The sequence below is a fragment of the Galeopterus variegatus genome, unplaced genomic scaffold, assembly GCF_000696425.1.
Source record: "Galeopterus variegatus unplaced genomic scaffold, G_variegatus-3.0.2 Scaffold178, whole genome shotgun sequence".
Classification (NCBI taxonomy): domain Eukaryota; kingdom Metazoa; phylum Chordata; class Mammalia; order Dermoptera; family Cynocephalidae; genus Galeopterus; species Galeopterus variegatus.
The window spans coordinates 646,268-659,128 of NW_007726289.1; the positions used below are offsets into that span (position 1 = coordinate 646,268).

The window sequence follows — 12,861 nt, forward strand, 5'->3', positions numbered from 1 at the left end:
CACAACACAGACTTCATTAAATTATCTTCTAACTACCCAATGAGCTTTTATTTATTTTTATTGTATTTATTTAAAAAACATTTTTTACATTTACTTGTACATTTTTGTGGGGTACAGTTTGTTGTTTCAATACATGCATGTACAGCAATGATTCATTTAGGGCAGAGAGCATAGTCTTGTACCCATTTATCCACAACTTCTCCTCTACATTTTTTACATTTACTTGTACATTTTTGTGGGGTACAGTTTGTTGTTTCAATACATGCATATACAGCAATGATTCATTTAGGGCAGAGAGCATAGTCTTGTACCCATTTATCCACAACTTCTCCTCTCCCCACTCTCTTCCCCTCCCAGCCCCTGATAACCATTATTCTCCTCTCTATTTCTTTGAGAACCACTTGTTTGTTTCTTGGGGTTTTTTTTAGTTTGCACATATGAGTGAGATCTTGCAGTAGTTGTCTTCTGTGCCTGACTTACTTCACTTAACATGGTGGTTTCCAGTTCGATCCATGTTGCTGCAAATGATAGGATATCATTTCTTTTTATAACTGAGTAGTATTCCATTGTATATATGTACCACAGTTTTTTGATTCATTTATCTGTTGATGGGCATTTAGGTTGATTGCATCACTTGTGAATAGTGTTGTGATGAACATGAAAGTGCAGGTATCTTTTTGATATAATGATTTCATTTTTGTTATTTTCTGTCTTGTTGATAACAGCCATTCTAACTAGGGTGACATGATGCCTCATTGTGGTTTTAATTTGCATTTCCCTGACAAGTAGTGATTTTGAGAGTTTTTTCATATGCTTGTTGGCCATTTGTATGTCTTCTTTTGAGAAATGTCTGTTCAGGTCCTTTGCCCATTTTTAATTGGGTTATTTGGTTTTTTGCTGTTGAGTTATTTTCAGTTCCTTATATATTCTGGATATCAGCCCCTTGTTTGATGTGGGGTCCATTCTGTAGGTTGTCTCTTCACTTTGTTGATAGTGTCCCATGCTGCGCAGAAGCTTTTCAATTTGATGTAGTCCCATTTGTATATTTTTCCTTTAGTTTCTTGTGCCTTTATAGTCACACTCAAAACACTACCCACTCCCATTTCGTGTGGTGTTTCACCTATGTTTTCTTCTTGTTTCATAGTTTCAGGTCTTAAATTTAGGTCTTTAATTCATTTTGTGGTGGTTTTTTTTTTTTTGTATGGTGAGAGATAGGGGGTCTAATTTTAATATTCTGCATGTGGATATCCAGTTTTCCCAGCACCATTTATTAAAGAGGTTGTCCTTTCCCCACTGTATATTCTTGGCACCATTGTTGTAAATCAGTTGGCTGTAAGTGTGTGGGTTTATTTCTGGGCTCTCTATTCTACTCCATTTGTCTATTTGTACACCAGTACCATGCTATTTTGGTTACTACAGCTTTACAGCATATTTTCAAGTCAGGTATTGTGATGCCTCCAACTTTGTTCTTTTTGTTCATGATTGCTTTGCTGTACAGGGTCTTTTGTGGTTCCACACAAATTTTAAGAGTTTTTTCTATCTCTGTGAAGAATATCATCAGTATTTTGGTATAGATTGCATTGAATATGTAGATTGCTTTGGGTAATGTGGACATTTTGATGATGTTGATTCTTCCAGCCTAGGAACATGGGATATCTTCCCATTTATTTGTGTCCTGTTCAATTTCTTTCACCATTGTTTTAGAGTTTTTGATGTATAGGTCTTTCACCTCCTTGGTTAAATTTACTCCTAGATATTTCATTTTTTTGGTAGCTATTATGAATGGAATTACTTTCTTGATTTCTTCTTCAGCTATTTTGCTATTGGTGTATCGGAAGGCTCTTTATTTTGTGTGTTGATTTTGTACCCTGCCACTATACTGAATTCATTTATTAGTTCTAGTAATTTTTTGGTGGAGTCTTTAGGGTTTTCTATGAATATGATCATGTCATCTGCAAATAGAGATATTTTGAGTTCCTCCTTACCAATTTTGATGCCCTTTATTGATTTCTCTTGCCTTATTGCACTGGCTAGAACTTCAAGTAGTATGTTGAATAAGAGTGGGGAAAGTGGGCATCCTTGTCTTGTTCCATGTCTTACAGTAAATGCCCTCGATATTTGTCCATTCAGTATGATATTAGTTGTGGGTTTGTCATATATGGCTTTTATTGTGTTGAGGTACATTCTTTCTACACTTAGTTTATTATGAAGTGGTGTTTCATTTTATCAGATGCTTTTTCTGCATCTATTGAAATGATCATATGGTTTTATTCCTTCATTCTGTTGATGTGATATATTATGTTTATTGATTTGCATATGTTGAACCATCTTTTTAGTGTGTTGTTGGATTCTGTTTGCTAGTATTTTTTTGAGGATCTTTGCATCTGTGTTCATTAGGGATATCAGACTGTAGTTTTCTTTTTGCTGTATATTTTTCTGGTTTTGGTATGAGGTTAATGTTGCCCTAGTAGAAAGAGTTTGGAAGTATTCCTTCCTCTTCAGTTTTTTGGAAGAGTTTGAGAAGAATTGGTATTAGTTCTTCTGTAAATACTTGGTAGAATTCAGCAATAAAGCCATCTGGTCCTGAGGTTTTCTTTGTTGGAAGACTTTTTATTACTGCTACAATTTTATTGCTTGTTATTGGTCTGTTTAGGTTTTCTGGTTCTTCATGATTAAACCTTGGTGAATTGTATGTGTCCAAGCATTTATTTCTTATAGGTTTTCCAGTTTGTTCATATATATTTATTCATAAGAGTCTCTTATGATCGTTTGCATTTCTGTGGTGTCAGTTGTAATAACTTCTTTTTTCATTTCTGATTTTGAGTCTTCTCTTTTTCTTCATTAGTCTAGCTAAAGGTTTATTGATTTTGTTTTTCTTTTTGAAAAACCAACTCTTTGTTTCATCAATCTTTTGTATTTTTTATATTTCTAATTCACTTAATTCTGCTCTGATCTTTGTTATTTCTCTCCTTCTGATTTTGTGTTTGGTTTGTTATTGTTTTTTTAGTTTCTTGAGGTGTAATGTTAAGTTCTTATTAGAAGTCCTTTTTCTTTTTTCATGTAGGCATTCGTGCCACAAATTTCCCTTTTAGAACTGCTTTTGCTGTATCCCACAGGTTCTGGCATGTTGCATTTTCATTTTCATTTGTCTCCAGGAATTTTTTAATTACCTTTTTAATTTCTTTTTTGATTCATTCATTGTTTAGGAGCATGTTGTATAATTTCCATATATTTACACAGTTTCTAGTGTCCTTTCTGTTGTTGATTTCTAGTTTTATTTCATTGTGGACGGACAAGGTAGTTCATAGGATTTTGGTTCTTTGAAATTTGTTGAGACTTGTTTTGTGACCTAACATACGGTCTGTTCTAGAAAATGTTTCATGTGCTGCTGAGAAGAATGTGTTTTCTGCAGCTGTTGGATGAAATGTTCTATATATGCCTGTTAGGTGCAGTTGGCCTAGAGGAGAGATTAATGCTTATGTTTCCTGGTTAATTTTCTGTCTGTATGATCTGTCCTTTGCTGAAAGTGGGGTAGTAAAATACCCAGCTATTATTGAGGTGGAATCTATTTCTCCTGTTAGATCTAATAATAATTTCTTTATATGGTTGGGTACTCCAGAATTGGGTGTGTATATATTTAGAATTGTTATATCTTCTTGTTAAATTAATCTCTTATATGTAAGGTCATTGTATGGTGACCTTCCTTGTCTTTTTTTACTTTTACTATTCTTGGCTCAAAGGCTATCTCATATGAGTATAGCTACTCCTGCTCATTTTTGGTTTCCATTTGCATGAAATATCTTTTTCCATCCCTACACTTTCAGATGGTGTGTCTTTATAGGTGAAGTGAGTTTCTTGTAGGTAGCATATTGTTGGTTCTTGTTTTATAATCCATTAAGCTACTCTGTGTCTTTTAATTGGGGCATTTAATCAGTTTACCTTTAGAGTTAGTATTGATATATAAGAACCTGTTATTGCTGTTTTGTTACCTTTTTTCTGGTTGTTTTGTTGATCCTTTTTTCCGATCTTATTGTTTTCCTTTGTGATTGAATTGTTTTCTCTAGTGGTGTATTTTGATTACTCGCTATTTATTTTTAGTATGTCATAAGTTTTGAGTTATGGTTACCATGAGGCTTACAATAAACCTAGTTATAACATTATTTTAGACTAATAACAACTTTACTTTGATATCTAAGAAAAAAGAGAAAACCAAAGCCAACTTTATGCTTTGGTGTCATTCTCCCCTACTTTTTTACATTTTGTTGTTTCAAGTTACATTTTTTTAATATTGCCTATCTCATATGTTTGTTGTATATGCTCGTGTCTTGTTAGGTTTATCTGTCTGTCTTCATACTAAGGATGTAAGCAGTTTATTCACCTTCCTTATGACATTGTAGTATTCCAAGGTTGTCTGTGAACTTTACTAATGAGTTATGTACCTTCAAATGTTTTCTAGTATTGATGAATTCCCTCAGCTTTTGTTTATCTGTGAAAGGCTTTATTTCTCCTTCATATTTGAAGGTTATTTTTTTGCCAGATACAGAATTCTTGGCTGGCAGTCTTTTTATTTCAGCACTCTGAATATATCATCCCATTCTTTTCTGGCCTATAGAGTTTCTACTGAGAAATCTGCTGATAGATACACTGGGGCTCCTTTGAATGTTATGTGTTTCTTTTCTCTGGCTGTTTTCAGTATTCTTTCTTTGTTTTTGTCTTTTGATAATTTGATTATGGTGTGCCTGGGGATGTTCTCTTTGGATTGAATTTGATTGGTGACCTCTGAGCTTCCTGTACCTGGATGCTGTCATCTTTCTCCATACTTGGGAAACTTTCAGCCGTTATTTTCTTGAATATGCTTTCTTCTTCTCTTCCTTTTTCCTCTCCTTCAGATATGCCAATTATGAGGAAGTTATTTCCCATATTTGCTGTATTTCTGTTTCAGTTTTAAATTCTTTTTTCTTTTGCTCTTCTGATTTGATAATTTCATATATTCTGTTTTTGATCTCAATGATTCTATCTCAGTTTGATTAAGTCTGCTGTTGGAATTTTCTATTGAGTTTTTCAGTTCAGACAACATATTCTCTATTTCTAGAATTTCTTTTTTTTTTTTAATTGATTCGATTCCTTTGTCAATTTTTTCATTCTACTCCTGGGTTATTTTCCATCTGCAAAGTAAATGGTATCTTCATTTACTTTTCTATTTGTATTTTTATGGCACTCCCTGAACATTGTTAAGAAGGTATTCTGAATTCTCTGCTTGATATTTCACAAATTCGCTATTTTTGTGGGTCCATTGCTGGTGTTTTGTTTCCTTTGGTGGTATTGTATTTCTCTGTTCTTTCTCAATCTTTGTGTCTTAATGTTGGTGCCTGGGCATTTGAGGAGACTGCCACCTCTTCTAGGTTTTATAGGTGTTCTTTGGTGGTGTCACTTTACTGGTTAATATCAGAGCTCTGTCTCTGGTCTGTGGTTTCTTTTTTATTATTATTATCATTTCTTTGATGGATTATTACCTACCACCACCACTTAAACTCTGCATTGGAACTAATTTGTTGTCCTTTGGTTAATTCCAAAATTAGGGGAATTTCCTGTGGGTACCAGCACTTGAGCTCTGTGGTTGAGCTAAATTGCTGCTTTGCTGCTGAGTCTCTGGGGAAGGGTTTTTATGAAGTTCAAGTTTTAATTGTTGGCCTTTTAATCATTTCAGGGTCTTGTGAGGTCAGATACACCTGTGTTGTGTGGGTTTCTGGCCCAGGACTGAGTCTTTCCAACACTTTGCACCCCCTCCAGTTCTATTGCCCTGTCTAGTCCCTAACAGGTCAGTTGCCACATTGCGACCCAATGCTCACCTGGCAGGCCAGCCTCTGCCATGCACCACAAACACTTCTGGTGTGGTGAGCTGTGCATGGATCCCTTGTAGAGGCTCACCGGCCTCTAGGTGGTTCCTTTGTTCAGTTGGCTGTGGCCCCTCCTATGTGGGTCTGTGGGAACTCTGTCAATGGTCTTGCTGGCCTGGGGGCCAGTATGGAATGATCTGAGGCCCTCTTCTCTCCTGCAGACTCCAAGCAACTTCATGCACAGGGCTCAGCTATGGCTTTTGCTGGCTCCTGCTCTGTGTGCTGCAGCTTCTTCCTGCTTCTCACCTGGCTGGCCCTTAAGCAGCCAGGGCTTGAAATAGAATGGCCCCTTCTCCCACTTGCCGCACCTTTTCTTACCTTCACAAACTCTGCACGTGTCTCCTCCTCTTCCCTTGAGCTCCAGTGGTCCCAGGTTGGCAGTCTTTGCTTTTTAATAGTTGTAAGTTAATTGGTTGTAGGGGAGAGTGATGCTGGGGACTGTCCTGCCATCTTGATGACGTCCTTTCTCAATGAGCTTTTAGTAACATTGTGACTTTTGCAAATGAAGCAAAGAATAAGTGAAATGTTATATTTTTTTATCAATTAACAAATGACTCCTGGTTATTCCAGCCTTTTAAAAGAACAGAGAAACGAGGAATTGAAAACTACCGTTTTGGAGTAGCCCACAGCGGGTATTATGAGGTGTTGTCTCTGCCAACTGATAATTTGCTTTGTGCAATATTTTGTAGATAGTAAAAATGATTAAGAAATGGCTGATTTCTTCATAATATTATACCCTAGTAATGGTATGATAAAAGACAGGTTGTGAATAATATATCATGAATGTTCAAAGGAAGCCCAAAACTTGTCTATCTGGGTGATTCAGGAATACTTGAACAGTGTGTTTTTGAGACAGTTAGTAAAGAATAGGATTACAAAGGGCAGAAGTCAAAGGACTTGTTATAGAGGCTTCAAAATTCTGAAGTGGAAGAAATAACATGACCAAAGTGCCACAGTGGGAAACATTTGTTAAGTACCTATTGTGTTTCAGATTATGCCAGGTATTAGGGATACCGAGATGAATAACATTCAGTTTTTGCTCTCAAGAAGGTTATATCCTGGTTTAGAATTAATTTGACTAGAGGCCATAGTTAAAACTGTGGAAGCACATGAAATAATTGAGGGGAGAAAGCATAGAGAGAAAAAAGAGATAGCTGGACAGAATCTTCAGGAATGTGTACATTTCAGATAAAAACAAAAAGAAAATCCAATAAAGGAGACAGTAGTATTATTGAAAGATGTATAGTTAAGAAGAGGATCAAGAGGGTTCCGTGATCTGGAGCTTAAGGATGAAAATGGGTTTTAATAAAAAAGAGGCAATCAAGCATGCCAGACTTATCTAAAGAAGTTAAGAATGAAAAGAATAAAGATTAGTGAGATCTAGTGATTAGGAAAACTTTAGTGACTTTACAGACCAACTGGAAGGGAGGCTTGAGGCTTTTCACAAATATTAAAGGTTCTGGGAAATGGGGAGGAAATAGAAAGCAGGTGTAATACATTTCTTTTAAGATTAACATGGGAGAGATGTTGATGGGATTGAGAGGGAAGGACATAGATAGGGTTAAGGGATGACCTTGGGAGAGACCAGAGGTCATGCTAAGAAAAAGGGGAATGGAAATGTGGAAATTATTGTTAAAGTGTGAAACTTGAAGAATTTAAGATTTTGGAGGTAGCAGAATTTTGTGTGATCAAATCCAACATGTGACCTAAATGGAATCAAGGAGGCATAAAAGAACATGTGGAAATTGTATAAAAAGAGAAAGAAAAAAAAAGCAAGACAAAAGATTGATAAAGTAATGTAAAGGAAATAGGAAGCATATTTGCAAGTTTGAATAAAGAATCAAGACAATTTCCTGTTCTGATTGACGGACTTTGGAATCAGTCCCATAGATATGTGTCTTCTGCTCTAAATGAACTGTGAATTGATTCATTTAAAAAAAATTTATTGTATATTTACTCTGTACCAGACATTGTTTTAGGTGTTCGGAATATGTTACTGAGTCGTGTACATGACAGCACCAATTTGTAATATTGAAATATTAACTAACTTGTTTTATGCGTGTGATATAAAAAAATAGTCTTGCACTATTTGAATTATGTTCAAAACATGAGTTCCTTGAGGTCAGGGATTATTCATCCTTGTATGCTACTTACTAAGCATAGCACCTCATGCTTAATAGGTATGCTCATGAAATGTTTGAATTACTGAAACTGCTAAATAAAGAGTAATTCTGGAAGATTTTTACATGGAATTACTATCTGTTTTTTAAAAGGTGGTAGAAAAACAATACTAAAATTATATATAGTGTTACAGAGCCTTTTTATGAGAAAAATATACTTTTTGTTATATTACTGAGTTCTAGATTCTTGCTATAAAGGCAAAATACAGTAAAACGATGAAATGCATTATTAAACTATTTTCCTTCTGTAGTGTGACTTTTCCCATATATAACAGAGGAAGGCTTTCATGTCGTATTTTTGATAATGACTGGTATCACTACAATCATTGTAATGTGGTCCTGGTGTTCTTTACCAAATACAAAAGTAAATATTTTCCCACCAACAAGGAATAGGCCCTACGGATTCAGTAGTCACTTGGGTGCTTTCCATGCTCTAATTATTTTAACTAAGTATTTTAGAAGAAAGAATAAGAAAGTAGAGTAATGTAGCCTTGATTTGAACTCCTATCTCTGCAGTGTTGCTATGCACAGATGTAATTCTATGTATAGGTCTATACTTTTTTTTTCATTTGAAGTTATAGCGAATAAAGCTCATATTCTGTTAAAATTTTCTGCTCAGTTGTTTCTAGCTGTCACTCTTTTTTTCTTTTTCTTCTTTTTTTTTTTGGTGGCTGACCATTGCAAGGATTGAACCACTAGAGTGTTATAATCACCACACTCTAACCAATTGAGCTAAATGGCCAGCCCTCTTTTTAGACCCAGAAAAGAACTTTTTTGCTGTCAAATTATGTATGATTGGTTCTTAAATTGTTGCTGCAAGAGTGATACCTTCATTTAGTTATTGCTCATGTTTTGTGTTCATGAGACTCCAAGGTTTAGCTCATTTACTCTTCACAATAATGAAATTAATTTTTAACTGTACACCTAAGAATGCTGCTTACTGCCAATTCATTAGCTGTTATAGAAGTATTTCTATCAGTTTCCAATCCTTGATAACTTCAATTGTTCTGAATTTTTATACTTTTTGTACAGTTTTGGTAGTTTTGAGTTTACCCTACAAATTTCTTTGTATGAAATCACAGCTACATACATGTAATTGACAAATATAATTTAAGAATTATTATTTTATAAAATATAACTGACAGGGCTGGCGAGTTAGCTCAGTGGGTTAGAGCGCAGTGTTAGAATACCAAGGTTAAGGGTTCAGATCTCTGCACTAGCCAGCTGCCAGAAAAATAAAATAAAATAAATACATATATATATATATATATATGTTATATATATATATATAAATGATAGATGACTCTAAAATCTTCAAAACTAAATGTTAAGTTCAACTGGCTTTTCAGGAAAATTGATAGAGAAGGAAATGTAACTGATTATAGTATGTTTATAAATAAAACGTTTGATTAAAGCACATTTGAGTCAGTAAGTTGAATTGATTAGTGAGAAACAGATTTTTACATATAATCACAAATGAAAATAAACACTGGTCTTTAAGGGTACAAGCTCATTTTTTATAGAGTTTATTTTATAGAACTAGATGGGCTTCTGAGAATGTGCCAAAAAAAAAAAAAAAAAAAATTGACACAGTCTTTCTGGTGGCCTATCACCAGTCTTAAAGATAGTACATTTGGGTAACCTTTTTTTTGCAGTAGCATGCCCTATTTTATTTTGACTCAGCTTCAGTGTTAATGCAGTCCAGAACTCTGATAACACAAAAGTGCCAATTCACCAATTTTCTGTTTAGGCTTTGATAAACAGAAACAAAGATTGGCTGACTTAGAAAAGACACCAACCCCCAAGATTGTGCCCTTTCCTTGTCCTACCTCACAGTTTTTTTTGTGGGCCTTCCTTGTAAAGACACTTTAAGGATCTTCCCTGTGAGACTGGTTATGCTTTGCTGTAGTGGGAGCAATACTTTGAATCAGAACTTCATCCTTATAGGCTGATACAAGACATACCTGATGTAATTTACTTAAATCTTATTTACTTAAAGCCATTTAAATCTTCCTATTTCAGTAAAGAATGTAGAGTTTATATTAGTCTCTGTGGGTAAACTGGCCTTTTTTAGGACTACCCCTTGGTTTTCAGAGAGCAGGAAAGCAGATGAAAGATTTGGTTGATAACTAAGTGATAAAAAAAAAGTGTACTTATTTTTAACTTACATTTTTTAATTTAAATGTATTGTGTTAAAATTAGTTTAATTGGAGTACATAGTCAGGGCTGATATAAACAGGAAATAATACGGAAGCCTTATTTGGATTTTAACACACAGCGTGGTACTTTTCACAGAGTAAATTCTTAAAATAGCCTGGAGTGTGGGGTTTGATATTCTGTTTTCCTAGTAGCAAGCCGGGGAACCTTAATTATTTCTTGGACGTAAAGGGAAGATTTCCAAGCACTAAAAAATTTTTCTGCCAATTTCCTGCAGACTATGAAAAATAAGTCATGTTTTTGATCATATAACATCCAACCTAGGGTTATGACCCTTAGTACTATATTCTTCTTAGAGTAAAAGTGCAGATTGAAAAGTCACACTCATTTGAATTGAATATTACATTACTATCAGAAAGTTAAAAAATGATTTTTATATTGATAGCCACCTGTGAATGCATTTAGAAATATCTTAGTAAGTTTATTCATTAAATTCTTATGTTGTCTTGTACACTGTTTTATTAGACTAGAATATTGTCCCTTTTTGTTATCAAGCTATTCTTTCACTTAAGAGTTATTGGGTAGAGAACAGAGCTTTATAATTCTCGCACGTGGAAACTGGGATCTCGTTGCCTAGAGTGTGTGATAATTTCAGTAATCCCTTGGTGACAAATTCTGGACCTATTTCATTGATTTTCAACCTTGGATTAATAAGATGTGTTAATTTTCCTTCTTATGAAAAAAATTTTATGATATATTAATGTACATGTATTAACAAAAAATTGGCCTTACTGCCTCAGGTCAAACTATTTTAATTAATGAAAATTATTTACTTAAAACATTGGTTCTCAAATCTCAAATTCAAAGTAAATAAGGTTATACCATTCATTTTAATTATTTTTAGAGTACTTTGTGTTTCTAGAAATTTCTTCTGTAGGGCTTAAAAAGTAGACATGTAGAAGAAAAAACGTAAAATAAAAACTTCATAGATAAGAAATTATTATCAGTTTTAACTATGACCGCTGAAATCAGATAAATTTCATCTGTTTTTATAGTACAACTTCAAGTGTGTTTTTTTCCCTCCCAGGACATTTATTCAGAGCAGCTGGGGATCAACCGTTTAACCTGTCCACAGTGTCGAGTGCCTTCCCAATGGTCAGCCACCCAGTCTTTGGTCTACATTCAGCCAGCTCAGGGCATTCAGAATTTGGTGGTTTGGGGACACTTGGTACACCCACAGCCTTAGCCGCACATCCCCAACTAGCATCTTTTCCAGGTAAACATCTGTTACGAAGTGTTCAAGGAAAGGAGGAAAGCTTGAAAATTCAAGCAGTAATTTGTTTATTAAATTGAACAAAAAGGAATAGTCTAATGCCTGGTGTATTAAAACTCTTGTGCAAGAATTGCCTCAATCCTATTTATCATGTACAAAAAAATAAAACACACTGCGTGTTAAGTGGCAGGGTACTTAATTAGGTATTCAGGTGTTAAGCTAGAGAAATAGGCATGTGCCAGAGAGGGGAATAATTAAGCCAGTTTTTCTCATGCTTTTTATTGAAGAACAATAGACAGAGAAATGTACATATTGTAAGAGTAGAATTTGATAAAAAAAATTTTTCAGCGTTATTTGATTTTTTAAATAATTATTTAATTTACAGTGTAAAACTGAAGTCCAGTTCTTATAATGAATATTACTATGCTTGTAATTTGGGTTCTTGCTTCACGTTGTAGTTAAGATGAGCTTGACTCTTAAATTTATACATTATTCCATATGTGATCAAAACAACTGTAGAGGTGTATCACTTGTGTGGTAAGAGGACCAGTATTATCCAAAATTCTACAGATTATGAGGATTCAGTAGTTCAGTAAGATATGAATTAAAACTTAACTTAGACAAACATGCCTTAATTTGTCTTGTTATCTTAAAAGTCTAGACTTAAATGTGTTTTCCAGTGATTAATTTTACTTTAATAGAGTTTAGTAAGGGATGCATGTTTTAATGTATGTAAAATAGTTTAAAACATTACAACATAATTCTAAAGACAATAGACCTGAATTTAAATCTAGTTTTGCTGCTTCGTAGCCCTGTGACCTTGGACAAGTTATCTGATTTATCAGCCTCAAATTTTATCTACCTCATAGGGTTCTTGTGATGATGAAAGGAGATAAACTATGTTTAGTGTTGAATACAGTGTCTGGCACACATAAGTATTCCCTAGTTGGTAACTATTATTTTTTTCTCTTGCCTACTTTTAATGGTTAATAAATTTTCAAGTACTTCTTTAAAAGGAAATGAGTATCTCGTTTACATTGTTTGTAGAAAGGATAGATGGTTAAATGTATATTACAAGTATTATTTCTTGAGTCTTATTATTCCTTTAATTCAGTTGTCTGGGAGAGAGGGGATGGTGGAGAGGAGTAATGTGAATAGACAGTGTTAAAGTAGCTCTTATTATTTCATTTAAAAATGTTAATAGGAACTTAGTTTTTAGCATGCTTCTTTAGTAGATAAGCATTCAACAGATATTTACTAAAACAGAAGATTCTGAATAAAAATAAAAATAGATAATAATATAGATATTAACTGATATCTTAAATTTTTGTATTGTTTTATCATAGTTTATTAT

At 34.1% G+C, this 12,861-nt stretch overlaps 1 protein-coding gene across 1 annotated transcript in view; it reads left to right on the forward strand.

The window, feature by feature from the left end:
- Positions 1-12,861, forward strand: part of BAZ2B (bromodomain adjacent to zinc finger domain, 2B) — a 110,603-nt gene that overhangs the window by 52,195 nt on the left and 45,547 nt on the right. The window contains exon 3 of the mRNA XM_008563981.1: positions 11,322-11,510. Coding sequence (XP_008562203.1) covers positions 11,322-11,510 — 189 coding nt within the window. The remainder of the gene's footprint in view (positions 1-11,321; positions 11,511-12,861) is intronic.